Genomic DNA, 25715 nt, shown 5'->3' on the forward strand with positions numbered 1-25715 from the left:
ATTATCCTCTTTTTTTACAAGTCCGGGGTGGCGGGGAGAGATCCTGAGTTCTGTCTTGCTTAGGAACTTCACAAAAGCCGCCCGACTTAAACCAAAAAGAGGACCTGCAAATAGTTTTTTTTTTTTTTTTTTTTTTTTTTTTTTTTTGCGGGGAAGCCCCTCAACCTTACAAAAGAGAGGGAGAGAGAAAGAGAGAAAGAAAGAAAGAAAAAGAAAACTCATCCGCTCCTAACTTTCCACCCCGGAGAAACTGATCTGAACTCTTAGAAAGTTCCTTTTGCAAGGACACGGTAAGACCACATCAGCGCTTGTGCTAGAACCATTTTAATATAATTATACATATCTGCCAAATCCAGAAAAAGAAAAGGTTTATGCATATATATCTCTTTTTTTTTCCAATTTCACATCTGCAAGCATAAAAACAACGATGATTTTTCTCTGTTCAGGGGTCAGAGCAATTGACCAACGTCTTAAATATATATAATTTTTCGTGTTTCCCCTTTGCTGTTAGCTTTCCCAACAGTACGCTATTGTATTACAGGTGGATTTAAAAGTCCTTGTGTAGTTTTTTCTATATATTGACTGATGCTTTAAAAAAAATCTCGGTGGTTCATTCATTCAGAGACAGTTTGTCATAAAAAGTTTTTTTTTTCAGTGCAGTTTACCTCTGGTGAAAGGCAATTTAAAGAGAGAGAGAGAGAGAGGAAAACAGAAAAAGGGAGAGAGAGAGAGAGGTGGTCATATGTAACTCAGTTGCTCAAATTTCAATGTTAATTATAACCTATTTAAAATCACAGCAGAACCCCCTGCTGGTTTGGGGTCTGTAGTTGCATACAATACAGGAGATCACAGTTTTAAAGTCTAGCACAGATTAAAAACCACAGATGTACCATTTATATAAGACACACACTGATTGTCTCTTAAAAACTACATATTGACTCCTTATGGACATTATTTTTATTTATTTATTTCCCTCTTAAATAAAATAGTGCAGCTAAGAAAACCAGTCCCACACCCCCACATAGCTCTTTGCTTGTTTGCTTGTTTCTCCTGCAGGCCAGCTTTGCCAAATGCTGGCCATGAAGCAACTGGAGGAGCTTGAGAGAGATATATAGACATTGTCCATTAAAACAAAAAAAATAATAATTCAAAACCAAGGTTTGGATGGCAAACTGGAAATGGAGGAGACGGGAGAGGAAAGGGGTGCGTTGCTTCCATACCACACACGCTAAAGAAAAGGAAAAGAAAAGAAAAAAATCTAGAGAGTTTTCTTTTAAGAAAAGAAGGAATAAATTAAAAAAAAGCACACACACACACCCCTTAAAAACTGGCCTTTTGCTGGAATCCTCTTCCCTCCCATCCAGACAAAGAAACTGAACATTTAGCTAAAACTATAAAGAACCAAGTTAAGTGGCCTGTTTCCATGTCCCCATAAGGCGTCCTTCCTTCTCCTCTTCCTTTCCAGAGCTTCTCAGCAAGAGATGAAATTGGGAGAATGATACTGTCTCTCCAGTCTTTTGTTTAGTTAGGTGTCCAGTCCACGTTTGTCTTTAATGTCCAACGAAGCCCCTGACTAGAATCACTGCAAAGTTCCACCCACCACAGGTATGGTCTTGTCTGTCTCAACAACATCATCATTATCATGATCATTTAACATCATCATCATTTATCATCATCATCATCATTTAGGGTTTAAAATCAGAAACTGGGCTCCTAGGAGGTTCTTCACAAAACCTGGAACTTCCATGAAGACGTCTGATCTTTATAATCCAAGCAATCAGCATTGAAGTTTAGCTTCCAGGAGGCCGTTTGATCCTTATAATCCAAGCAATCGGTCGTCGAGTTAAACCCCAAACTGGAAGCGCCATAGCCCTGGGTGGAGAGTGAGGCTGGAGACTGGTTGAGGTGGCTGGCCACCGCGTTGGTGCCCATGGGGCTCAGGGCGGCCCCAGGTCCGGGGAGCTGGTGGTGCATAGGGGTCAGGTAAGATCCACAGTCCATGCCTCCGAAATAGGAGGTCGAACCAGCGTATCCTTGGCTGTAGCCAGAAGCCTGAGTGTAGGTCATCGGGTAGGACCTCTGCATGCAAGAAGAAGAAGTGGACAGGGGGTCGGAGAGGGGAGAGATGGACGCCGGGCTCCAGATGGACACAGGAGCGCTGCTGCTGCTGCTGGAAATGGCTGGGACGGAGGTGCTGGCCGGAGGGGTGAATTGCCCACTGGTCCCGCTTTCTGAGCTGACCTCTCGGGCCGGAGAACTCTTCTTCTTGGCTGGCCTGACTTTGTTCTGACCCCCATTCTGCTGCTGTTGCTGCTGTTGGCGGCACTTGGCCCGGCGGTTTTTGAACCATACCTGGGAGAGCAAGAGGAAAGAGAGAGGAAAAGATAAAGAAAGAGGAAGGGAGGATGGGAGGAAGGAAGGAAGGGGGAGGAAGGGAGGACAGGAGGAAGGGAGAGAGGAAGGAAGGAAGAGAGGGAGGGAGGGAGGATGGGAGGAAGGAAGGAAGGAAGGAAGGAAGGAAGGAAGGAAGGAAGGAAGGAAGGAAGGAAGGAAGGAAGGAAGGAAGGAAGGAAGGAAGGAAGGAAGGAAGGAAGGAAGGAAGGGGGAGGGAGGGAGGGAGGACAGGAGGAAAGGAGGGAGGGAGGAAGGAAGGATGGGAAGAAGGAAGGGAGTGAGTGAGGGAGGGAGGGAATGAGGGAGGGAGGAAGGAAGGAAGGAAGGAAGGAGGAGGAAGGGAGGACAGGAGGAAGGGAGAGAGGAAGGAAGGAAGAGAGGGAGGATGGGAGGAAGGAAGGAAGGAAGGAAGGAAGGAAGGAAGGAAGGAAGGAAGGAAGGAAGGAAGGAAGGAAGGAAGGGGGAGGGAGGGAGGGAGGACAGGAGGAAAGGAGGGAGGGAGGAAGGAAGGATGGGAAGAAGGAAGGGAGTGAGTGAGGGAGGGAGGGAATGAGGGAGGGAGGAAGGAAGGAAGGAGGAGGGGGGGAGGACAGGAGGAAGGAGGAAGGGGAGGGAGCGAGGGAGGATGGGAGGAAGGAAGGGGGAGGGAGGGAGGGAGGGAGGGAGGAAGGGGGAGCGAGAGAGGATGGGATGAAGGAAGGAAAGAAGGAAGGGAGGGAGGGAGGGAGGACAGGAGGAAGGGAGGGAGGGAGGGAGGAAGGAAGGATGGGAGGAAGGGAGGGAGGGAGGGAGGGAGGGAGGAATGGTGTTTGTTAGCCACATTCTAGCCACATTGATCATACATCATATCAAGGACAAGTCAGACAGCAACAACTGCTGGAAGCTAGATCAGCCTTCACAACCCTAGTTGTCTTCCATAACACGGACTCCAACTCTCGCCATATACAGAACAGCCCAGCCACTCATGCCAATGCATCTGGTACGGAACTTGTGGACAATCTTTGCATGTTACTTTGGGAAGGGATGTTGGAATTATGGGCAATTCAACACTGTGTGTTACCCCAACATCTGGAGGGCGCTTCCTCGGTTGGGATGAGGGGAGACCGAGTTAGATGTCAGCACTTAAGGGCAGGTGGATTTCCATGAAGAAATCCCATGAGCCAAGCCCAATGTCTTCCTTTCCTCCCTCCACATTTCTTCTATGCCTTCTTCAAGCAAGTGAGGATCCAGCCCCAGTTGGCCAACACAACATGTCGGATGAGTTGTAGCTGGGAACAAAGATCATCTTTGCCTCGAACATCTCTCTTTGGCTGTATTATAAATTCCAAATTGGATCAGCTTTGCTCATTTCATGGAAATAATACCTTCAGTGATATTTTGGTGTCCCTAAATTCTCAAAAAGATACCCACTGTGAGTGTGAAGCAGCCAGCAGCCATATAACACATGGTTTTCCATCAAATTTTCTTGGGCTATAGGTTGGTAGTCTTCTGAAAGTCCCTAGCTTGCTTTCCCATTTTTTTTTTCATGTTTTACCCATTAATGTTGCTCCAAATTCATCTTACATGGCTTGCCATTGGTGAAACTTGGGAACAGCTCTAGCTGTATGTGATACTGCAGCGTAGTGGAGGCCAGCGAGTCCAGTTCCCAAGGAACAGAGAGTCTGCTGATCTGAACTTTACAGAAGCTCTTGAAGGTGCTGATCCATCTCCCTAAAGAGCTCAGGTGTCTTGGTCAGCTTCTTCAAAATCTAGACTCAAACTCACAATGGATGGTCACCAGCCTCCATTGCTACAGCACCATGGAAGCATGGGGATTCTGTGGAGTGGACCCCACACAGGTCCAGCTTGGGAACTCATCCAGTTGCAGATGGACACCTAGTTTTTGCTCATATCCATGGGCATGGTTCTAGGTTTGCCCCATCTCGGTTGGCCTGCCTCTCTAGGCTTCATGGCACTTTGTACTGCTTTTGATGGGGAGTCAAAAGTCTCTTTTGCTTTTATTTTGCAATGGTGTCGCTACAACCTTCCTGTGTTCCAGGGATCACCCCCCTCACCATATGTGCCTTTGACATCATGAAGCATGGATGGGAACTGGCTTGGATGGCTTCCCTACAGCCTCAGGATTATTCCCAAGGATTTCCCCCGTAGAACGAAGCAAACCCAATTGCTTAATAGAGGCACTTTGGGGAAATGGGGTGGGGGGGAAGCACCTCCCAAGTCTGTGAGCTTGCCAGCTTAGAGTACCCCCAAGGACCTCCACTTAAGTCCTATTGAAGTCAAGCCCTTAATTGAAAAGCACAGAGTATTAGAAGAGGAGCAGCTATGGAGGGGGGAAAACGGTGGGGAAGGAAGCTTTCTTGTTCTTTTTAAGTGGGGCCGCGTGTTCTCTTCCTTGCCAGTTCAGGGGCAGGATCCAGTCTTTGAAAATAAAGTAGCTGGATGAGAAGGAAATCTTAGCAACTTGAGATGCGTTTCGTTCAGTGTCTGGAAGAGGTTCTTTTCTGGATTACTTCACCCAACCCCCACCCTCTCCAGTTAATTCCAAAAGAATAACTTTCCTCACATATGCACTGGTTCCAGCAAAACGGAGATGACATTTAGGACCTTTATCCCAGGCACAGACATGTGCAAAAGCATGCTCCATGGAAAGTAATGGGATTTACACTTAAGTAATGGTCTTTCAGACTGGGGTGTCAAATCTGAGTCTTCTTTAAATAGGACATTTGCGGTCTTCCAAGGGACATCAAAGCTATGGTTTTTCTAGTAGTGATGTATGGAAATGAGAGCTGGACCATAAAGAAGGCTGAACGCCGAAGAATTGATGCTTTTGAAATGTGGTGCTGGAGGAGACTCTTGAGAGTCCCCTGGACTGCAAGGAGAACAAACCTATCCGTTCTGAAGGAAATCAGCCCTGAGTGCTCACTGGAAGGACAGATCCTGAAGCTGAGGCTCCAATACTTTGGCCATCTCATGAGAAGAGAAGACTCCTTGGAAAAGACCCGGATGTTGGGAAAGAGTGAAGGCGAGAGGAGAAGGGGATGACAGAGGATGAGATGGTTGGACACCAACATGACTTTGACCCAACTCCAGGAGGCAGTGGAAGACAGGAAGGTCCTGGCATGCTCTGGTCCATGAGGTCACAAAGAGTCAGACATGATGTAATGACTAAACAACAACAAAGGGCATCATTCTGCAAAGACTACACTACACATCTCCCCAGCGCGCCATCCAAGTGACATTCTTCATTTTACCAAGAAGGGCAAGGTGAGGCTGTACAGAAATTATTGGTTAATTCACTTCAGGGCTTACCATTGGCCATGCAGGCTATGAATGATGGGAGTTGTGGTTAAAAATAAAAACATTGGAAGGAAGCACTGATCCGCCACCTCTGTCTTAGACTTTGAACCACCTGTTATGATAAGATTAAAACTAAGTGAACATGCATAGCTGATGTAAGTCTGAAGGTGGCAGCCTCCATGGTATCTCCTTAGATTACAGAGTGGGCAAGCACTGTGTTTGAATGCACTCTGATCTTTGGGCACCTTGTGAAACACTCACCAGAAAATACATGAAGACTAGGAAAATCTGAAGGCAAGAGGAAAAGTGGAAGGCCAATTATGAGATGGACTGACTCATTAAAAAAAAAAACAGCCACAACTTTGAGCTTGCAAGACTTGAGGAGGGTTGTTAATAACAGAGTCTTCTGAAGGTCACTGTCTTCTAGGCTCACCACAAAGTTGAAGCCAACTTGAAAATAGTATGTAAATTAAACTACGTGAAAATTTGTAGCACATGGATGGATGGATGGATGGATGGATGGATGGATGGATGGATGGATGGATGGATGGATGGATGCATGGATGGATGGATGGATGGATGGATGGATGGATGGATGGATGGATGGATGGATGGATGGATGGATGGATGCATGGATGGATGGATGGATGGATGGATGGATGGATGGATGGATGGATGGATGGATTGAGAGATAAGATGGATGGATGCATGGATGCATGGAAGGATGGATGGATGGATGGATGGATGGATGGATGGATGGATGGATGGATGGATGGATGGATGGATGGATGGATGGATGGATGGATGGATGCATGGATGGATGCATGGATGGATGGATGGATGGATGGATGGATGGATGGATGGATGGATTGAGAGATAAGATGGCCAGGTTTTCTTGGACTCATAGTTAAAGAACATCTGGAAACTTTTGTTCTACCACTTCAATATACTGTCAACACATCCTGTCAATGGGAAGCCCCACTGAAAATGCTTTTCTACATATTATACAGTGGCTAGTCAATGGGAGGCAGTGTGGTGTAGCAGGGAAAGTAATGGACTGGGTCTCCAGAGGCCCGAGTTCATATCCCAACTTGGCCCTGGAGACTCACTGAAAGATGACAATGCTAAAAGGTAAAGGTAAAAGTAATTTTTTTTTTGTCCAGTCGTGTTCGACTCTAGGGGGCGGTGCTCATCCCTGTTTCCAAGCCATAGAGCCAGCGTTTTGTCCGAAGGCAATCTTCCGTGGTCACATGGCCAGTGCGACTTAGACACGGAACGCTGTTACCTTCCCACCGAGGTGGTCCCTATATATCTACTTGCATTTGCATGCTTTCGAACTGCTAGGTTGGCGGGAGCTGGGACAAGCGACGGGCGCTCACTCCGTCGTGTGGATTCGATCTTATGACTGCTTGGTCTTCTGACCCTGCAGCACAGGCTTATGCGGTTTAGCCCGCAGCGCCACCATGTCCCTCTCGACAATGCTAAAACCAACCCTTAAATATCTCACATCCTATAAAGATCCTATTAGGGTCGCAATAAATCAGGTGTAACTTGAGGACCCCATGGCGGGCTCTGGTCCATGGGGTCACAAAGAGTCAGACACAGCTAAATGACTAGACAACAACAACTTGAGGGCACCTAACAAGGGCTAAGTTTTCTTCTTTTTCCACTTTTCTTTTCTTTCTTTCTTTTTTGAGACCATCCTTTCACTCTGTTCCCAGCCAAGCTCCAGCAATGCCAGGGAAACATTTCACGGCTGGTGCCAGGCATACCCTTCAGCTTCTGAGAACATCTACAGCCAAGGGTTCCATTTTGCATCCCACTTTGAATGAAGCTCATCTACTAAAGGTATCCTATGAGCACAGACATCTTCATGACTGAGATGGGTAGTTTCTTGGCATTGGGATGCCAGACACCATATGCTTTTTAAAAACTTCATCTGCAAAGTAATGCCCACACATTGGAAGGCTATCTCTGTTTCCTTTCATTTTAAATATGGAGGGGGGTGCTTGCAGGATAGAGGGAGGAAAAGGAAGGAAGGAAGGAAGGAAGGAAGGAAGGAAGGAAGGAAGGAAGGAACGAACGAACAAATGAACGAACGAACGAACGAACTACAGTAAGAGGCAGGTGTTCTATCCTTCACTGTTTCTCCCACCAACCTCAACCAAAAAAAGTTGTTTAATATTGTTCTGGTCTGTTATCTTTTCAAAGGTCCAGCTTGTTTTAAAAACCCTACTGTTGTTGTTTATAATAAAGTTTTTACTTTCAGTACCATTTATCAGGTATTGATCAGTTTTTTAAAAAGGAAAGATGGGCTTTACAACCCTGGCTGCAATAAATAAAAACACATAAACCGGGTTGCCATAGTTTACACGCCTAGCTAACAAAGGGTTCAATCTTGCCTCACACATTGTGAACTTGACATTGGTGTGCGCCATTCTTTTAAAACAGTAAGTACATATGAGTCTATATTGGCTTGTGCGGGGCAAACACATGTTCAGAATTCTGCGTACATAGTTAAATGCTCCGGTTTGAGGTGTGGACTGTGGACAGACAACAGGTCCCACTGATTTCAAAAAGTGCTAAAGGCCACCTTGCATTGTGTCTTGAAGATCCTTTAAACATCTGTGTCTCCTCCACCCCAATAGAGCAGTCATAAACAGCTCTCTTGATATGGATAGATGGACTAGGAATCTAGCTACGGTTACTTGTTGGGTTGACATTCGACCAAGTGCCTTTCTGTGTGGAGTGAGAAACCCATGAGGCTTTTTCCACCAAAACGAAAGGCATCTTCAAGTGAGGGGCTACATCCAACATTAGTCCTACTTACAGCAGATCCACTGAATTGAATGGGCCTTGCTTGGCTCATATAACTTAATTGAGTCCATGGATGTCCGTAAGTCTGCTCTAGGCAAAACTATTGTTGGATTTAGGTCAACGTCCTTCATATTAGATTTAGCAGGAATAGGAAGGAAGGAAGGAAGGAAGGAAGGAAGGAAGGAAGGAAGGAAGGAAGGAAGGAAGGAAGGAAGGAAGGAAGGAAGGAAGGAAGGAAGGAAGGAAGGAAAGGAAGGAAGGAAGGAAGGAAGGAAGGAAGGAGCTAATGATGAATAGTAGGTAGGAATGGAGGGAGGGAGGAATAGATTTTACAACAGCTTTTTTTCCAGTATGGAATTAGCTCTATTCCAAACACACAGTGGTTCTGCACCTATTTATGAGACATGAGAGCCCTCCAAGAATCACCATAACTGTACTTTAATAAGGGTGCTGAGAATTCTCTCTTAGGGATCCTTAACCCAACCCAACAGTATGTCAATTCTCAGGGTTTCCCTGGAGAGAGTGAAAAGCTATTAAACCACTTTCGGTCTATGGTGTAAAATGTGCCTTGCAGCTTTTCCGGCTTGAAATCTATCGACACTGCAGTCCCAGGTCCAGATGTGATGTCAACAAACACTCCTTGAGGCCATCTCTTTTTGCAAATCTGCTTTACCTTTTAGAGGACAGATTCAGGCAGCCCAACGATTTTCACGCTTGTGAGAAAGCAAATGCCACTGCAATAAGTGGCGGTTTGCTTTTCCGAAGGGCCACTTCGGACATCCTACATCCTGGCCTAAATACTGCAAGAAAGCAGCAAGGAAACCAAAATGGGAGGTGGACATAGGGTGGTGGGAGACTATTGGAGTTTTAGGGGTGGTGGCATTTAGATAAGATGTGTATGATTGTGTATAGCTATAGCTCAGCGCCTAGAAAACTGTTTCAGAAGATATTGTATGGTGGTGCCCTATTGTGTGGTCTATATTGGGATTTCACTTTAGTTCATCTGGGAAAGGGTCTCTGTTACAGGGATTTCATAACTAGTGAGGTGACTCTGTAATTTTGGTTGGGTAAAGAGGTCACATATTATGGGGGAAAGTATTTCTCTCCTGACAACATTCACCAACATTCGTTAGCAAATGTGAGCTGTTGAAACAGACTCTGTACCACAGTTCATGGTTACGTCCTCATCTGATGGGACAGTAAAGATGAGTCCCTGGCAGAGAACAGAACAAAACATAGGTTCCCTTTTTATTCCGTTGACCCCCCAATGTTGAAGTGAATGGCAAAAACCTCCACTGGGTCTAATAAACCTCATTACCTGGTTTGATTACGCAATAAGAAGCACAATGCTGGGATAAGAGCTTTCAGTTGTGTTGCTTTCACAACATTTCCTAGAGCATCCCAGCCAACGTGATTGTGAGCTGAGGGCTTTTGGGAGTTGTAGTCCGCAATTTGAAATGGATAAAGTTACAACAGAAGGTAATCATTGCTATTTTGCAAACAGAACCCTAGATCGGCCAGGAATCTGGTGTCGGCTCAAAGCTGTACATGGAGGAGTGGAGTCTGTGACATATTAAAACCAAGATTGGCTTCTTGTTTTAATCAAAAGAGAAGCAGAAGGAAGCCCAGTGAAGGAGCCACACACTCAGAGGTCAAAGGAAACAATGCTAGATTCTAATCCAAATCTATCTGGAATCCTGGTGTGAATGCTCTGAAAACCGAGGAGTGCCCGTGCACATTTTTCCTGCTCTGATTTAAGGCCTTCTGCTTCTGTCTCTCAAAGGCCTTTCTGTACATTACATACACCAACAAAGCCAGGGCTTCAGAAAGGCCATTTTGAAAGGTGACAACTCAAATCCCATCTGAAGCCCCCAACAAAGGTGCATCATCTGTGTGACCCATGATATCTTTTCCCCCCAAACATTTTCTCTTAGCTGACACAGACTTAGACGTTCACACCAAATGCATTCTTATGCGTCATTCTCTATCCGCTCAAAATACACCTAATTCACCATCAATACACACCTTTAAAATATGTCTTGTGTTAGGTCATTCCCCCAATGGGGGCTGTAATAGTAGAGACACAGCTTGGGGAACAGCATGTGGGGTCGGGGTCTCTTAAAGGCCTTTCTCCACATTTAGGAAGGCATTTGAGGGGAAGTGGTGGGGGTGGGAGATGGCATTCTACCCTTCTCTTCCTTCATTCCATCTCCGTTTTAGAGCCTACATGATTAGCTATCCGGAGCAATGAGATTTCAGGCTAAGGGCTGCTATAAATTGTTATCTGCCACACCAAAGCTTCAAAACAATCCATATTTGGACCACAGTTTCCAAAATACCCCACGCTGGCTAAATGGATTCTGAGACTTGAAGTCTAAAAGGGTAACATTTCCAAGCTTTGTGAGTCATTTTCTGTTGAAATGTCTCTCTCTCTCTCTCTCTCTCTCTCTCTCTCTCTCTCTGTGTGTGTGTTTGTGTGTGTGTGTGTGTGTGTGTGTGTGTGAGAGAGAAACTGCTCAATTTCTCAACTTAAACTTACTGCAATCATATTAAGAAAAGAGGAGTGGGGTTAAATCAAGCTACTGCCTTGAGAGTACTTTCTTCTTGGCACAGAAGGGTTTAGCACAGAATATAAAGGCAGGTCCTTAATCCCTGTTGAGTGTCTTCTTCCTTCTCTCACTGCCCCATACACTTCATTCCAAAATGAAATCCCTCTGCATCAAAATGCATATCACAAACAACCATGGAAACATGCAGAGCAGAGAGGGGTGGGTGGATGGGAAAGAGGGATTCTGAAGGAGAACCACATGGCCAACTACACAAGCTTGTTGTGATGAGAGAAGGCTCACACCGAGTCTAGTAGACTCCAGGAGTTTGGGAAATGGGAAAAATAAGTTATACAGTATTCCAAGGTGCTGATGAGTGAAGCCTGCATGAAGAGTGGACAGAGTGATGGACTAGGGGCTCAGGAAACCTGCGTTCAACTCCTGGCTCAGCCACAGACATTCGCTGGGAGGTGAGAGGGCTGAAACTTCTCCCTGAACATCTCACCTAGCATGAAAATCCCATTGGGCGAGAATAAGTTAGATGTCACTTGATGGGGCACAAGTGAATGCTGTAGGTTGGCCTCACGAAAGAATGGCCACCTTCTCAGCTGCCACAGCCACGTTGGGCTCATTTGGAAATCTGCCAGAAGGGTGGGATCCTGCCCAGAAACCCCACCAAAGCAGGTCTTCTGAGAAAGGGTATAGTATACTGGATCTGCAGAAAAGTCTTACAGATTTGGACCAAAGGCCTATCCGGCCCAGCTTCAGGATCCAGAGGGACCAAACAGAAGTCATGGTTCCTGGATGGGGAAAGCCCACTATGGTATAATGATCTACCATGTCTGAGCCACGGAATTCTATTCAGCTCTTAACTGGGGGCAAACCTTTCCATCACCACCACCTCCTTCTGCTCCTGTTCCTGCCAAACCTCCCTCTAAAGCTCTCTAACCTAGGTTGGGATCTTCACTGCCACCGCCTCTGGTGATTCCTTAATGCAATGAGTTAACCCATGAAATGTCATCCAAATGAGATTCTAAGACACTGGGCACGCCAGCTAGGTCTTCTTTTTCACCGTTTTGCTTTCCGTCAATTTCAGAAGGAAGAAAGATATCCCTGTTTCCAGTTTGTTTTACTCTCCGGGAGATCTCATCCCTGCTCTTTTTGGCCAAAGATCAGCATAGAAATGATCTGATGTGGCTTTGAATCTCCACCGTCTTCAACCCAGCCGGAATGTCTGGAATGATGGCAAGTGACAATCCCCTCTACAATTTAGTCTCAGATTCCCCCCCCCCCCCCATCTTGCTGTCCTCTGGAATAATTGGACTACAACTCCCAGAACACATCCGTCTGCTTTGGTGGGGGTAATGGGATTTGGAGTTCGACACATTCACCTGGAGGGGATGGGGATTAAATCCAACATACCTGGAGATGATGGAAGCTAGAGTTAGATACATCTAAGGCAGTGGTTCCCAATCTTGGGCAAGTCAGGTGTTCTTAGGCTGCAGTTCTTAGAAACCTTCACCACCAACTGTACTGCCTGGGAGTTATAGTCCAAGAACACCTGAGTTACCCAAGGTCAGGAATCACTGATCTAAGGGAAACACAGCTCGGCGCAGGCCGGGGTGACTCAACACCTCTCCCCTCTCTAGTGGACCCCATAGAATCAGGTTTTAAGCCGAGTGAAAATGGAGAACCCTGAAATTTTAGGGTCTCTAACTTACCTGGACTCTGGACTCTGGGAGATTGATTTTGAGGGCCACCTCTTCACGCATGAAGATGTCTGGGTAGCGGGTCTTGGCGAAAAGAGCCTCCAGCACATCCAGCTGGGCACGGGTGAAGGTGGTGCGCTCCCTCCGCTGTTTCCGAGGGGTAGCTGGAGAGGGGAAAAAGCAAGCCGAAAGGACTCAGGAGGAGAAGGGCCCACATCAGCCAAAGGCAGCACATGCAAACAGATTTAGAAGGCAGTTAAGCCAGAGACCTTGGACTCTCCCTTCAGAAAGTAAAACCAAAAAGCCTATTTGCAGGGGTGGGTTCCTCGTGAGTAAACCTCAGGGCAAAGTCTACTCAGAAGTGAACCTTATTGACCTTCACTAGGACTTCCTGCCAAGGCAATGCACCTTACCCATAGAGAAGTTTACTCGGGAGTAAGTCTCGCACAGGCTCTTCAAGGACTTCTTGAGGGGTCCCAAGGATTTAAGCCGAAAAATCTTGAAGGCATCCAGCTCTACACTGGGCTCAGAAGGAAACCCAATTGAATGCAACCGAGGCTTTCTTTGGGGTAACAACATGGGCAGGATCCAACTGCAGGGCTGTTCCGGGATTTAACCCCTCAATGGAATAGCCCTAACTTCCAAATAAGAAATATGCCGCAGACCCACCTGTGTGGTTTACACTCAAATGTCAATCTTCAGAAGAGAAGTTATGCACTCAGAAGTAAGCCCCACCGCATTGAGTAAGATTTACTCTCAGGCACCGATGTCTAGAATCTGGTAGCCCATGTTTTGGCTGACTGGACTGAACACCTTTATTTGAGAGTAAGCTCTTAGATGTTGGGAAAACCCCAATCATGTTAAAGGAGCTCCTTAGATGGAGGAAATCCAGGCTGTCTTTCCGCAGGGCAACATGGCTCCGACCCAAGACCACTATCCTCACCCCCGCGCACACACAGACACACCCTAAACAGGGGAGTAAGACACATCGGACGGAGCAAGGGGGCTTGAAACCGGAGCAAGCCTCCCCAAGAACATCCCTATAGTTCCTGGATCTATCAGTAGGGTGCTGAAGTGGAGCGCCCAAAGTCTTGCCTCAACCTTACCTTCCTCTCCACCTAAACAACGTGTGACCACAGGAGGGACGCGCCCTCCTCTCCATGCTTTTCAAAGCCCCGGCTTCCTCATCCTTCCAGCCTTCCCAAGCCCAAAGAGTAGCCCCCCTCCCCGTTCTAAGACACCCCATCGAGGAAACCCACAAGGGGTCCCTCTCGCCATACAAGTGAGGCCAGTTTGAGGCGGGTGGGGTGGACCGGCTGCGGTGTCGGATCTAAGAAGGAGAGAAAGCAGCCTGTTTTCTCTCCCACCCCCACACCCCCACAAAAGCCTTCTCCATCTTTGCCATCACAACCAAGTTCTGTTCAGAACCTAAGCAACTGCCTTTGGGGGCGCCAGCGACTGTGTTGGCTGGGGGGGGGGTAGGTGGTCACACCAAAAGCCGCCTGGAGAAGCTCTGAGCCCCGTCCGCCCCCTTCAGAAACCACCCTCCCACCTTCTCAACCTGCCGCCGGCCCCAACCTGTGCCAGCATCTACCCCCCCCCCAAAAAAAATCCAAGTCACTTCCCTTCCTACCGACCCTCCCCCCTGCCTCTTTTGGCTTCCCTCCCCGGCCACGATTTCCATTTGGGGGGGTGGGGGGTGGGGGGTCTTACCTGGATACCCGACGGAGGGATGGAGCAAATCCATCCCCGAAGTGGTGAGACTCAGCCCGTTGACGGCGTAAGGGGGTTGCTTGAGATACGACATCATGCTAAATTTGGGGCGAAGAGGAGCGAAGGGGGCTCTCAAAAGTGGGGACTCAAATCTCCCAGGCGGGGGTCGGGTGGGAGGAAGGAAAGAAGGAAGGAAAGAAGGAAGGAAGGAAGATCTCTGGCGGTCCCCCTTTTCCTTCTCCTGCGTGTGTCTCTCTTGCGGGTCCTCTCTTCCAGGCTTTGCGCAACTGAGGTCTGGAGAAGAAGCTTGGAGACAGAAGGTGGGGAGGGGAGGATGATGGGAGAGAGAGAGAGAAATGATGAGAGAAGTTAAAAGTCCGGCTCAGCCAGGGTGTTCCGAGGAAAATTCCTGGGTCGTCCTCTCCCCACGACCCTCCTTTTCCCTCTTCCCCTCTGCGGAAAAACGGACGCGAGGAAAGCGAGGCTCGGCTTGCGCAAAATCGCGGGGATGCAAACCGACCGAGGCAGGGCGAGAGCCGCTTATGCCTTCCTCTTCCTCCTCCCAAAATTACAGGGCGAATAGGTACCGCAAAGGCCTCCCCCATGCCCGCCTCCCCCCCTCGCCTTCGAGGCGGCGGGGGGGGGGCGGGCAGCGGTTTGCAAGAGTTTTCTCCTTTTAGCTTAGCAAGCGCCTAATGGTCTGCAACAAAACTTGAGGGGGGCCCGTTTTGCAGACACAAAAGGCTCCTCCAGCTAAATAAATAAGGCTGCTCACAAAGCCTCCTTCTCGCCACCTCTCCCCCCCACTCGGCACAACTCTTCTTCCCCCCCCCAGACAAAGGAAACATATCTGGGTTCCCCAACTCCCTTTACTCACACACCCAAGCTTTTTAATTACCCCTAGATTTGGCCACTGCAAAACCAGCACCCCCGCTCCCCCGAGCCAGGCAAACTCCCCCTCCCTCTCCCCAAAGTTTAGAATTAAAATGCTCATTTTAGAGAAGATCTAAATTGGAGGGGGGATATTTGGGGGGGGAGGGGGCAAGTCCCTGCCCCCGGTTCTCTGTCTTTCCTCTTGGCCTGCGTGAAGTTATTTCTTTCAGCTCTTCCTCCGCCCCCTCCCAATTAGCACTTGGGCTAATTAGATTTAGAGGCCTAAAAAGTTGTGGGTTGATTTTTTTTTTTAATCCTCAGATTTCTAAGACTTTTAGAAACACTGGCGCGGGTGGGGGAAGAGGTTGTAGCAAAGCTAAACAAACAAGCCATTAACCCCCCCCCCCCCCGTGAAGTGGAGAATCTTTTGTTTTTAATCAGACAATTCCACTATTATTATTTTTATTAGTATTCTTTTGGAGTGGGGAAGGTTACCTTAATTGAGGAGATGACAATAACTTGAGCCTAAGAAAGAATACCGACTCTTCCCCCCCCCGCCCCCCGTTTAGTTTGAGATTTCAGAAAACCGGAACAAAACCGTGGTGTCGAGATTCAAACCAGAAAAGATAAAGGATTCAGCACCACTTCGTTGTTCGGGGGAAGGGAGAAGCTTTTCCCTGTCTCCGACACACACCCTCGCCCCGCTCCAGCCATCTTTCAGAGGTGTGTGTTTATTCATTTTAACACCAGTTTGGAGGGGACCTGCCCTTTGAACCCCCCTCCCGTCCCCGCAAAGTTCTATTGATTCGCTACCCCCCCCCCCGCTCAACCGTTGCAAGGATGCCTAAGGGTGAAGCTAACCGCTCCTGACAGATGAAACCCCTGAGCATTTGGGGAATGAAACCGGGGGGGGGGGGTGTCGAAGACTTTTCCAAGGACCTAATGAGCTTGAAGGAAGGAAGGAAGGAAGGAAACTGGCTTATGTCTCAGTGGTTTCAATCTCCGAACCCAGAGGTTGGGTGTTCGATTCCCCACTGGGCCTCCTTGTCAGGGGCTGGATGCTTTATTATTATTATTATTATTATTATTATTATTATTATTATTATTATTATTATTATTATTATTATTATTATTATTATTATTATTATTATTATTATTAAATACCACGAACAGTCAATCAAAATTATAAAAACATTGACTGGCATTATATAACAGATACAAGCTTTACCCCAAATCCTAAATATCCGTTCAATATTGGCGCAGTACGTATGCTGTTCCTCATATATATTTTTTTGTAGCTCTGATAAGTGTTAATTCTGGACTCTGCAACTCCTTATAATACTGCTTCTAATACTTATTATTATTAGGTTTATTGATGCATCTCGTTTTTAAAAATCTCTTTTCTCCCGGAAAGGTTACCCTGTTCACAAAAATCCCATGAGAAGCTTTACACCTTTGAGGATCTTATGAGAAATTTGCACACACAGGCGCTCGCGCGCACACACACACACACACACGCATACACAAAGAACAGAGTTTTGAAACCTGTTTTCTTCACGTCTACACGACCACTTCCCTGTCTCTCAAGCCTAGGTCAGGAGGCACCCGCGTGTCCTCTTTCTACCGAAACATGAGGACGTAGCACAGCCTGTCCGCTGAGAAAGGAAATCCGGATTTCCAATGGAAATATTATTTTCAACGAAAGCATTCCATAATTCCGTAACTCGGAAGCAAAAGGCATTCAGACAATTCCACTTTCTTCCCAGGAGAAACACGGATCCATGGGCCCGTTCAAACTCAAACCCCATTGACTTCAATGGGCTTAGAAAACTGGGGAGACGTGCGCGGGGAAAAATTTAAATGTCCAAATTTACTCCGATTTGAATTCAATGATTAATTTTTTTTTAAAGTAGAAAAGTTTCTTAGGGAGAAAACTAAACCCTCCCAAGTTTGTGGGACACCCGAATAAGTATGCATAAATCCAGATCGCAGGTGTATTTCAGCCTCCTCCTTGTCTCACCGCCTTCCAACGCTCACCTAAGGCTGTTTGGGGTGAAGCAATCCTTGTTCTGGAGTTTTGTGAACATGATTGGTCAAAGTCGGTTTAGGATCCGGATGAAGCAGGGGGGACCCCGTCCCAGAAGACCTACACTTGTGTTTATGCCGATGACGTCACAAAAGGGCGATCCTAAGGCGAAGGATGCCGAAGCATCCGTTTGTTCCTCACCGCCATCCTAAACCCCGTTCACACAACCCGTGTTTACTCGAAAGGAAGAGAGCCTGGGGGAGGAATCAAAGAATCCCGGGAGGGGGGAAAATATCCCTTTCATTCCACCCTAATTCTCCTCTGTATCGTCTTGAGAAGAGGTAAGGGATGTTTTAACACACTTTGTGGTCAAATGCGTGCTCAGATGGTTGTCTGAACCCACCTTACGTGCAAATGGGAGTCACTCCGAACGGATCCAGAGGAGGGAGGGGAGAGGAGGCTTACTTGCAACCAAGAATTTCAGTTTCAAAAAGCCAGTCCTTTTCTGGAAATATTCGGGTCTACTCCGGCGTGAACGTCTGAATGCCTACAGGTGTCGTCCCCAACCCCCCGCCCCCGCTCCTGTGTCAAGCAGAAGAGAGTCCGTTCTAGCAGACCAGCAGCATTTCAAAAACTCCCAGTTAAAAAAAGGAATACAGATACGGCTTCCATTATTCGCTCTTCCCCCCCCCAAAAAAAAACAGCCAAAAATATTTTTTAAAATAAAATTAGCACCCTATTTCTTCAAAGTGAACAAAGATCGCAGGTAAAAAGAGAAATTACTTGGAAGAAATTTCTTAGAGGGCTAGGATCGCGGATCGCTCCTGAAACATTTAGGCAGAAATGTCTGCGTGAGCCAAGCAGATTTATCCGCCCCTCTACCATAAGAAATCTCAGTATATTAATTTTGAGTGAATCAATGGAATTGCAAACACGCACCGTCCTTTCTTCCCTGAGACGTGTCCTTACTTGTAAGGATTTTTTTGGGGGGGGGGGAAGGGGCAGGGGATCAGAAGGCACCCCGAAAATACCGTTGGGTTCGGACTTACCCAAACTAACCGCTTTTCTCGAATCCTTTGGGTTTTAAAATCAGGCGGACCTGGACTTTTATCTCCACTCACGTTTACTCAGAAGAAAGCAAACCCCCCCCCCACCTGCGCTCAGTGCATATAGGATCGGGCTGGAAACACGAAGGACTGGCTTCCGAAGGCAATCCCTTTCACTAGTTTTTAAACTTACTTGGAACTCAGGATTTCTAGGCTAAGAAATGCCTTCACGATCGGGGTTTGCCCTGATAAAGGAGATTTATAAATATGAAACGAATTCCTCGTTAAGGAAAACGGAAAGAAAGAAAAACACGATTACTTTTTTTAAAGAGATATATCTACCTAATTTTTTAAAAAAAATAAATTGAGAAAGTGAAAGGCAACCCTCGTTTTTTAAATACAGAAAAACGGGTGGCGGGTTTTCTTTCTTTCTTTCTTTCTTTCTTTCTTTCTTTCTTTCTTTCTTTCTTTCTTTCTTTCTTTCTTTCTTTTCCTTCCTTCCTTCCTTCCTTCCTTCCTTCCTTCCTTCCTTCCTTTCTTCCTTCCTTCCTTCCTCACCGGGATCCATTCAAACCCATTTCAGTTTCCTCACTGAGTTTAGAGGTATAAAAATCAAAGCATTCCACCGAGCGCGATGGACTCCGGGGCCAACGTGCTCCAGGATCGGGCCTCCAGGCCTGTTCCTTAAAGGCAAACAGCTGCAACCTTGCAGTAACTCGTTCCACCCTGCTGGAACTTCGTTTTCTGCGGCGCGTTGCGCGCGACCATCTGTTCTGCCCAAGAGAATCCGACGCCTATGAAAAGTCACACGACGAAGGGGACAGGCCGTTGATCCGTTCAAATGGGCCCCCGACCAAGGACTAGTTCATTAAGGTTACAATCCTATACCTACTTACCTGGGAGTAAGCTCCAAGAGACTCTCACTTCTGATTTAGGATTGCTGATTTAGGATCACTGACCCTTAGAATTTAGGATTTAAAGGCACATTTTCCAAGAACTAACCCCTATTGTACACAGCAGGATCTACTTGCATGTAACCACGCACAGGATTAGCCTGCGCTTACTCTGCCTCCATATAGGATCGGGCACCATTAACTTTCCACAGATAAAGAACTTCTTTTGCTCTTTCCTTCGAGAAGAAAAAAACCCCTCCCAGATCTACTTTTCTGTCTCTCTGGGTTTAGGAAACCACTTAAAATTGCCTCCCAGCGTCCTACTGCTATTTTAAAAAAAAAACAATTAAAAAGAAAACCAGCTTTACCAAACTCCTCGAGTTTCTTCTGCAAAGCGGAGGACAAACTTTGGGCCCGATCCAATCCCAAGATCTCTCTCTCCCTCCCTCCCTCCGCCCCCTGCCTCCTCTGGAGGAGAACAGGAGACATCCTGTCTCAGAGCTTCTGCTTAAAATCAACCAAGAAAGAGGCCTGCCCGCCGGCGGCCTGGCCGGCCAGCCAACCTGTCTTGCCTCGCCCCAAAACAATCTCAAGCTGGCCCCACCATTTATTTATTTATTTAGTTTAAATTGCAAGTCAGTTCCTCGGAAATCGATGGATTTCCCCAGATCAGGACCAGCACAATTCCAACGGCTTCTCGAGAGAGAGAAAAGAGGGGAGGGACTTTTTTTTTTAAAGAGCTGAGTCGCGCCCCAGAAAGGGAAGAGGGAGAGAAAAAAGTGTATTTTTCCTTGCAGCCTCCTACCTGGTCCGAAGTCAAAGCTCTGGAGGGCCGGGAAGAAGAGAGGGAGGCAGGCAGGCAGGCGCGCGTGCGATGCCTTCCCCCCCCCCCCTTTTCCGCGGAAAACCTGCCCCTATAACGGCTGCTCGGCGCAATCTGTCGCTTCGCCCTCACTTCCCCTCTCCAGACCCCCCCTCCCCTCCCCTCAAGGACCCCATCTACCAGTTGCTCCGTCCCCCGCTCAATTATAATTACCCCGTCCAAGAATTAATTATAATAAATGTTTTCTTGATAAACTAACGAGATAATCCGGGCGGCACACGTTCCCTAATTACGGGACGCCTGGAACAGCTCTCAGAATCATTTGGGTTGATTAATTTTCTGCATGATGGCGATGAAAGAAAACATTATATAGACTGGCAGAGAGGGCTGAGCGCAGAGCGAGGAGGGAGAGGGGGAAACGGGCGAAAAAACAGGGGTCTTGGCTTTCCAAAGATCCAACTGAACCCTCGGCGATCCCAAATAATTCCAGGCCTCTCCGAGCTAGAAAACCTACTGGGCAGCCATGAAAAAAAAGGATAACTTGACTATGGAAAGTTTTTTTTTCCTCCTCCCTTTTCTCTCCTTTTTAATTCCGTCCCTCCGTTCTCCAAGTGCCTTCTGGATTTTGCAAACTCAACTACAAAGCAGGCTGGTTTTTTGGAAAAACTCGGCCTTCGCCCTGGCATCGTTCTTTTCCTTCCACCCAATCCCACAAATTATTGGGGAGGGGAAGAAAGGGAGGGGGGACAATTCGAAAACTCCTTCCTTCCTTACACACACACACACACACACACACACACACACACACACACGGGGCTGGTGTTGTCTATCTTTCGTGTCGATTCTGAAATTCAGCGGCACAACAGGGGCGCGTTTGGGACGGATTGCGTTGGGCGGACAGTTCTGGGCAGGCCTACTCAGGAGTAAGAGCCCCAGCCCGCGAAATATCGCGGGAAAGCGAAGGGAAAGCCGAAGTCTGAAGTGGTCTCCTTAAAAAGCCTCCATTTAATTTTCCAAAAGCAACCTCCAACTTTTCTCCACTTTCTCGGGAAGACATCGTCCGCTCTTGTCCACAAAGAATCTTATTAAGTGCTGTATCTCGGCCTGCAGCACCTCTGGATGCTCACGGATCGAGTCCAGCGTTTGCCTCCGGGTGTCTCCCCTGGAGGGGTCTCCCTCGCCTGGCCTGCAGGTTGGCCGTCCCAAATTTACAGACCTGCTAAGCACCCTTTGCCGGGGAAGCTGTCAGACGCTCTCCCCCGATTTACTCCCGAGTAAAGGCGGTCCATGGGGTCACGAAGACTCGGACACAACGACTAAAACAACAAAGGCGGAGAGGCTGGGCCTCCTCCTGCCCTTTGGATCGCGACTGGCGGCAGTATCGCGGGCGGGGAATTCGGAATGCCATCTACTTCACGGCCCCCGCTGCAGAGAGAGGGCAGTTATTAGGGTCCGGGCCTTGAAACCAGTTTGCTAGAGGCCTCGGGCCCGGATCCGAAACGCTTCTCCTGCCCCCCCCCCCCCCCGCAAAGGAACCTCTCCCCGCAGCGAAGGACAGGGAAATCGGTGGGACCCAGAATTAATTGTTTTTATTTTTATTTTTGGTGAGACAGATCCTTTAGTTGAAAGAAGGACTCGTGGGCTGGATAGGCGACGGTAGGAGGAAACAGCGGGGTAAGAAAGACCGAACCACCTTCTGCTTCTTTCTTGGTAACTAACACACACAATGCTCACTCACAGATTAGTGCGAAGGAATACCACAGTTGCGCTAACTTTTGTATTGGCATAAAAGTATACCAACATTTACAACTAGCTTCTAATAAATACACTTTTTTAAAAAAATCACACCTATCCTCGGATGTGTCTGAGTATGTGTTACGCATCCGTATGCATATGACATTTAATTTAATTTTTCTCTACCTAGATAGAGGACATTGCACATGTCCAAACATATCACATCTAGATAGAAATCGAATTAAAAACTCAAGACACACCACAAAGAGTACACATACTCTCGAATTATACTTTACGTGGAGCACACGATACATTATTTTGAAAATTATAGGTAGACGTATATAAATATATGCGTCTAACTAGATTTCAACCCGCAGGCGCATTTTGCCTGAATATTAACTTAGGCAAACCCCCAAGTTAATATTCCAGACAATTAAGAGGAGGGCTCCGTTGTAACCTTTGTTTCAAAAAAAGAAGAAAAGTTAAAATACATAAAAACAGGCGAACCGACAAGAACAGAAAAGGCCCAAAGTAAACAAAATATTTTTTTGCGCATTGCACACACTGGGGGCTTTCTTTCAGAAGAAGGCCGAAAGAGAGATGTCTGCACTGTTTATGCACGGTGTATATACAGTGTGCAAAAGAAGTGTACCACTATTATTTAGATTTATTCGGCTCTGGTTAAGAATGCTTGTGGCTTTCTATATTTCTTGGCGAGGAAATAATTCGGAAACTTTTCTGCTTTTGAAATCTCGCCTCGCTCCCCCCCTTCCCCATCTCTTGACATCTCTCCAAAAAGTGCATTAAGTATCTTTTAGGTTTTTCTGTGTCTGGAGGGACGACCCACCGGCCAAGGAAGGCGAGCGGCTTTCTCGATACGTTTATTTAATGGTCGCCTCCCTTCCACGCTCGGGAATCCATCCCCTTCCGGCCGATGGGGTTTCCCTCCTTCCAAGCCAAAGAGGCTAGGATCGCCCCCGGCACCGTCTTCGGATTCACTCCGGAGCGGGTCCTGGTCGGGCGCGAACTCACAAACCGGTTTATGGGAAAGTGAAGTTTGGGCCGGCGAAAATGGCAAAGGAAAGCGGCTGTCTTCGCCCAGCCGGGCCCAAGCCGTCTCTCCTTTTCCCTCCTTCTGCTTTTCCATACATCCCGTGTCCAGAACGGCCTCCTCGTTTTTCATTCTCTCCCACCCCTCGGCTCAGAGACCCGTGAAGCACCGAAGCTTGCCTCCTTCGCCACATCCTTGACTCAAGACAAAAGTCTCCCGTGCACTTCGGAACCGGTTTTGAACACCTTTCCCCCAAACTCTCTCGCCCTCGTTCTAATCTATCTCTCCCGACTGAGTTTAGTTCAAGTAAATGCGGGGGAGGGGAGGGTTGAGAAGGAAGAGAGCCCTCTGTTCCTTAAAAATCCACACACCCGTAAGGCTATCGGTTGAGACTCTCAGGCAGAAATCTGTTCATTCATAACCATTGAGCTGATTGGATTTCATTCCACTCTCCCCCCTCCTCTCCCAGGAAGAAAGAGAGAAAGAAGGAAAGAAGAAAAAAAAGGAAGGAAGGAAGGAAGGAAGGAAGGAAGGAAGGAAGGAAGGAAGGAAGGAAGGAAGGAAGGAAGGAAGGAAGGAAGGAAGGAAGGAAGGAAGGAAGAGGAGAGAGAAGGAAGGAAGGAAGGAAGGAAGGAAGGAAGGAAGGAAGGAAGGAAGGAAGGAAGGAAGGAAGGAAGGAAGGAAGAAAGAAAGAAAGAAAGAAAGAAAGAAAGAAAGAAAGAAAGAAAGAAAGAAAGAAAGAAAGAAAGAAAGAAAGAAAGAAAGAAAGAAAGAAAGAACTCCTGGATCCATAATCCACTTCAACCAGAGTCAACATTTAAATCACCTTTCTGCTTCTCATTCCACAGGGAGTTCAGGGTACAAAGTCCCTCTGCATTCCGTGGGATTTACTTGTGAGTAAACAAGCACAGGATTGGGCCGCCTAAAGAAGGGAATTCAAGGCACTTTCCTTAAGTGGCTGGTGGATCGAGCTTTTCGGCATCCGAAGCTACGTTTTAACGAATGCTGCTCCCCCGCCCCCAGCTCCGCGCCATCCTGATCTTCGGGCATTTTTATTGGGAGGGAAAACTCTGTCCTGGTGTTGTTGTTTTTTTTTTGGGGGGGGGAAGTAAGTGAAAAGGACAGCCGTGAGCTCTGAGGGCCTGCGCTGAGCGCAAAGAAGCGTTTTAAAAAATTAAAATAAATAGGATTTCTAAACACCCCGCGCGCCTCTTGCTGTATGTTTCTGGGGTGGCGGAGTGGGGGGAAAAACGAGTCCATAACATCTCCAAACAGGCGAAGAAATCACGAAATAAACACGTTCTCTAGAAATATATATACAGTATATATAAATATATAGAGATATATAGTTGAGCAAGAACTCCACCACAACTTTCTCTAACAAAGAAAGCTAACCGAATCCTTAAAAGACAACGAAACACACACACAGACACACACACACAATCACACACGGTCGTCCGGTGGATGCAACCCGCCTCTCGGTCTCTAGAGGTCGGTTCAGGTTCTCCCTTACCTTCAAGCCGTCGCCCAAACGTGCGCGTTGCGAAGGCGAAAGCAGCCAGGCGCCGGCGGAGTTTTTCCGAAGCCGCGCGGATGGGGTGGGCGTGGGGTGGGTCGGTGGGTGGGTGGGGGGGTTTGGTGCGATTTCGGTTCTCCTACGAAAGAAACCACAAAGGAAGAAGGTTAGAGGCAAGCGTCTTCCGTCTCCTCTGAAGTCGACTGTGACCTATCGCGGCGGCGGCGGCGGCGGTTATTGCGATTTGTTATTATTATTATTAATTATTATTATTAATTATTAATATTATTATTATTCTTGAGAGGGAGGGAGGGGGAGGCTGTGCCAACCTGGCTCTTCCACGACGGTCGGAAAAATGAAATTAAGGCGAACCACACAACCCTCACCAGAGACCCCCACAAACCCCCCCTCCTCTGGTCCAGCGGAGGGGCGCCGTGGCAGGTTGCGCGAGAGCTGGTGACTTTTGGGGATAATGGTGGCGGAGCGCGGTTCCAAGGCGCTCTCTCTCTCTCGCTCTCTCTCTCGCTCTCTCTCTCTCTCTCCCGATCCCACCCCCCCTCACTCGCTCTCCCTCTCCCGGGTTGGTTTGCTTCAAAACCACCTCTTGGGCAACTTTTTTTGACGCCGGCTCTCCAACCAATGGCAAGGAGGGAATGATTGACACATCTAAGCCATGGGGAGGGGGGGGAGAATAAAAACAGACAACAGGGGTGGGGGGGGCGTTGGGGGGGGAAGGGGAAAACAGGGCACCGCTTCGCCAGGGGGACATTCAGACGACAAATAACAGCTACTTTTTTTAAAAAAAGAAAGAGACCAAGAGAGAGAAACACACGCACGCGCGCGCGCGCGCACACACACACACACGCAAAATCGTGGGCCCATATAGCAAGGAAAACTCACGGATAGAGAGAGTTGTGTAGGCAGAGAGATGTAGATATAGATATATACACAATATACATACATGAGTCTCTCTCTCTGTGTATGTATATATGTATATGTGTGTGTGTGTATACTGTATAGACACACACACACACACACACAAAACTACGCACACAACTGTATACATATAATCTTTTCTCTCTCTCTCTAGTGGAGGTCTTTCCAACCCTTCGCCCCCTTACACCAGCGGTGCTCAGGGTAGGGAGGGAGGTCAACCTCCTTGCTCGGGGGCAGGGGAACAGGAGAGGATGGAGGGGGCGCGGAGAGAGTCAGGTGGGGTGGGGAAAACAAGAGAAGAAGGGATATTGTTTGGCCTCCGGGCGATATTAGTAAATACG

The 25715-nt window shown here is 47.5% G+C and overlaps 1 protein-coding gene across 3 annotated transcripts; it reads right to left on the reverse strand.

The window, feature by feature from the left end:
• Nucleotides 1-308: 308 nt before the first annotated feature.
• On the reverse strand, nt 309-24974 carry OTX2 (orthodenticle homeobox 2). Of its 3 annotated transcripts, none has more exons than XM_072986844.2 (5): nt 24825-24974; nt 24436-24577; nt 14477-14782; nt 12776-12927; nt 309-2352 (listed from the first exon to the last, which is right to left on the reverse strand). In XM_072986844.2, the coding sequence occupies exons 3-5, from the start codon at nt 14571-14573 to the stop codon at nt 1726-1728; spliced, it is 876 nt and encodes a 291-aa protein (XP_072842945.2). In that variant the 5' UTR covers nt 14574-14782; nt 24436-24577; nt 24825-24974; the 3' UTR covers nt 309-1725. The 3 variants fall into 3 exon arrangements, with proteins under 3 accessions (XP_072842945.2, XP_072842944.2, XP_020658167.3); XM_072986843.2 differs by having other exon boundaries at nt 24768-24974; XM_020802508.3 differs by lacking the exons at nt 24436-24577; nt 24825-24974 and adding an exon at nt 20120-20185.
• Nucleotides 24975-25715: the final 741 nt, after the last annotated feature.

The sequence above is a fragment of the Pogona vitticeps genome, chromosome 1 (assembly GCF_051106095.1).
Source record: "Pogona vitticeps strain Pit_001003342236 chromosome 1, PviZW2.1, whole genome shotgun sequence".
Lineage (NCBI taxonomy): Eukaryota > Metazoa > Chordata > Lepidosauria > Squamata > Agamidae > Pogona > Pogona vitticeps.

Coding starts and splice junctions, on each gene's coding strand:
- OTX2 (XM_072986844.2), bottom strand. CDS start 14,573: ATGATGTCGTATCTCAAGCAACCCCCTTACGCCGTCAACGGGCTGAGT. Junction 12,928..14,476: donor TCCCTCCGTCGGGTATCCAG/GTAAGACCCCCC, acceptor TCCCCTCTCCAG/CTACCCCTCGGAAACAGCGG. Junction 2,353..12,775: donor TCCCAGAGTCCAGAGTCCAG/GTAAGTTAGAGA, acceptor TTGCTCTCCCAG/GTATGGTTCAAAAACCGCCG.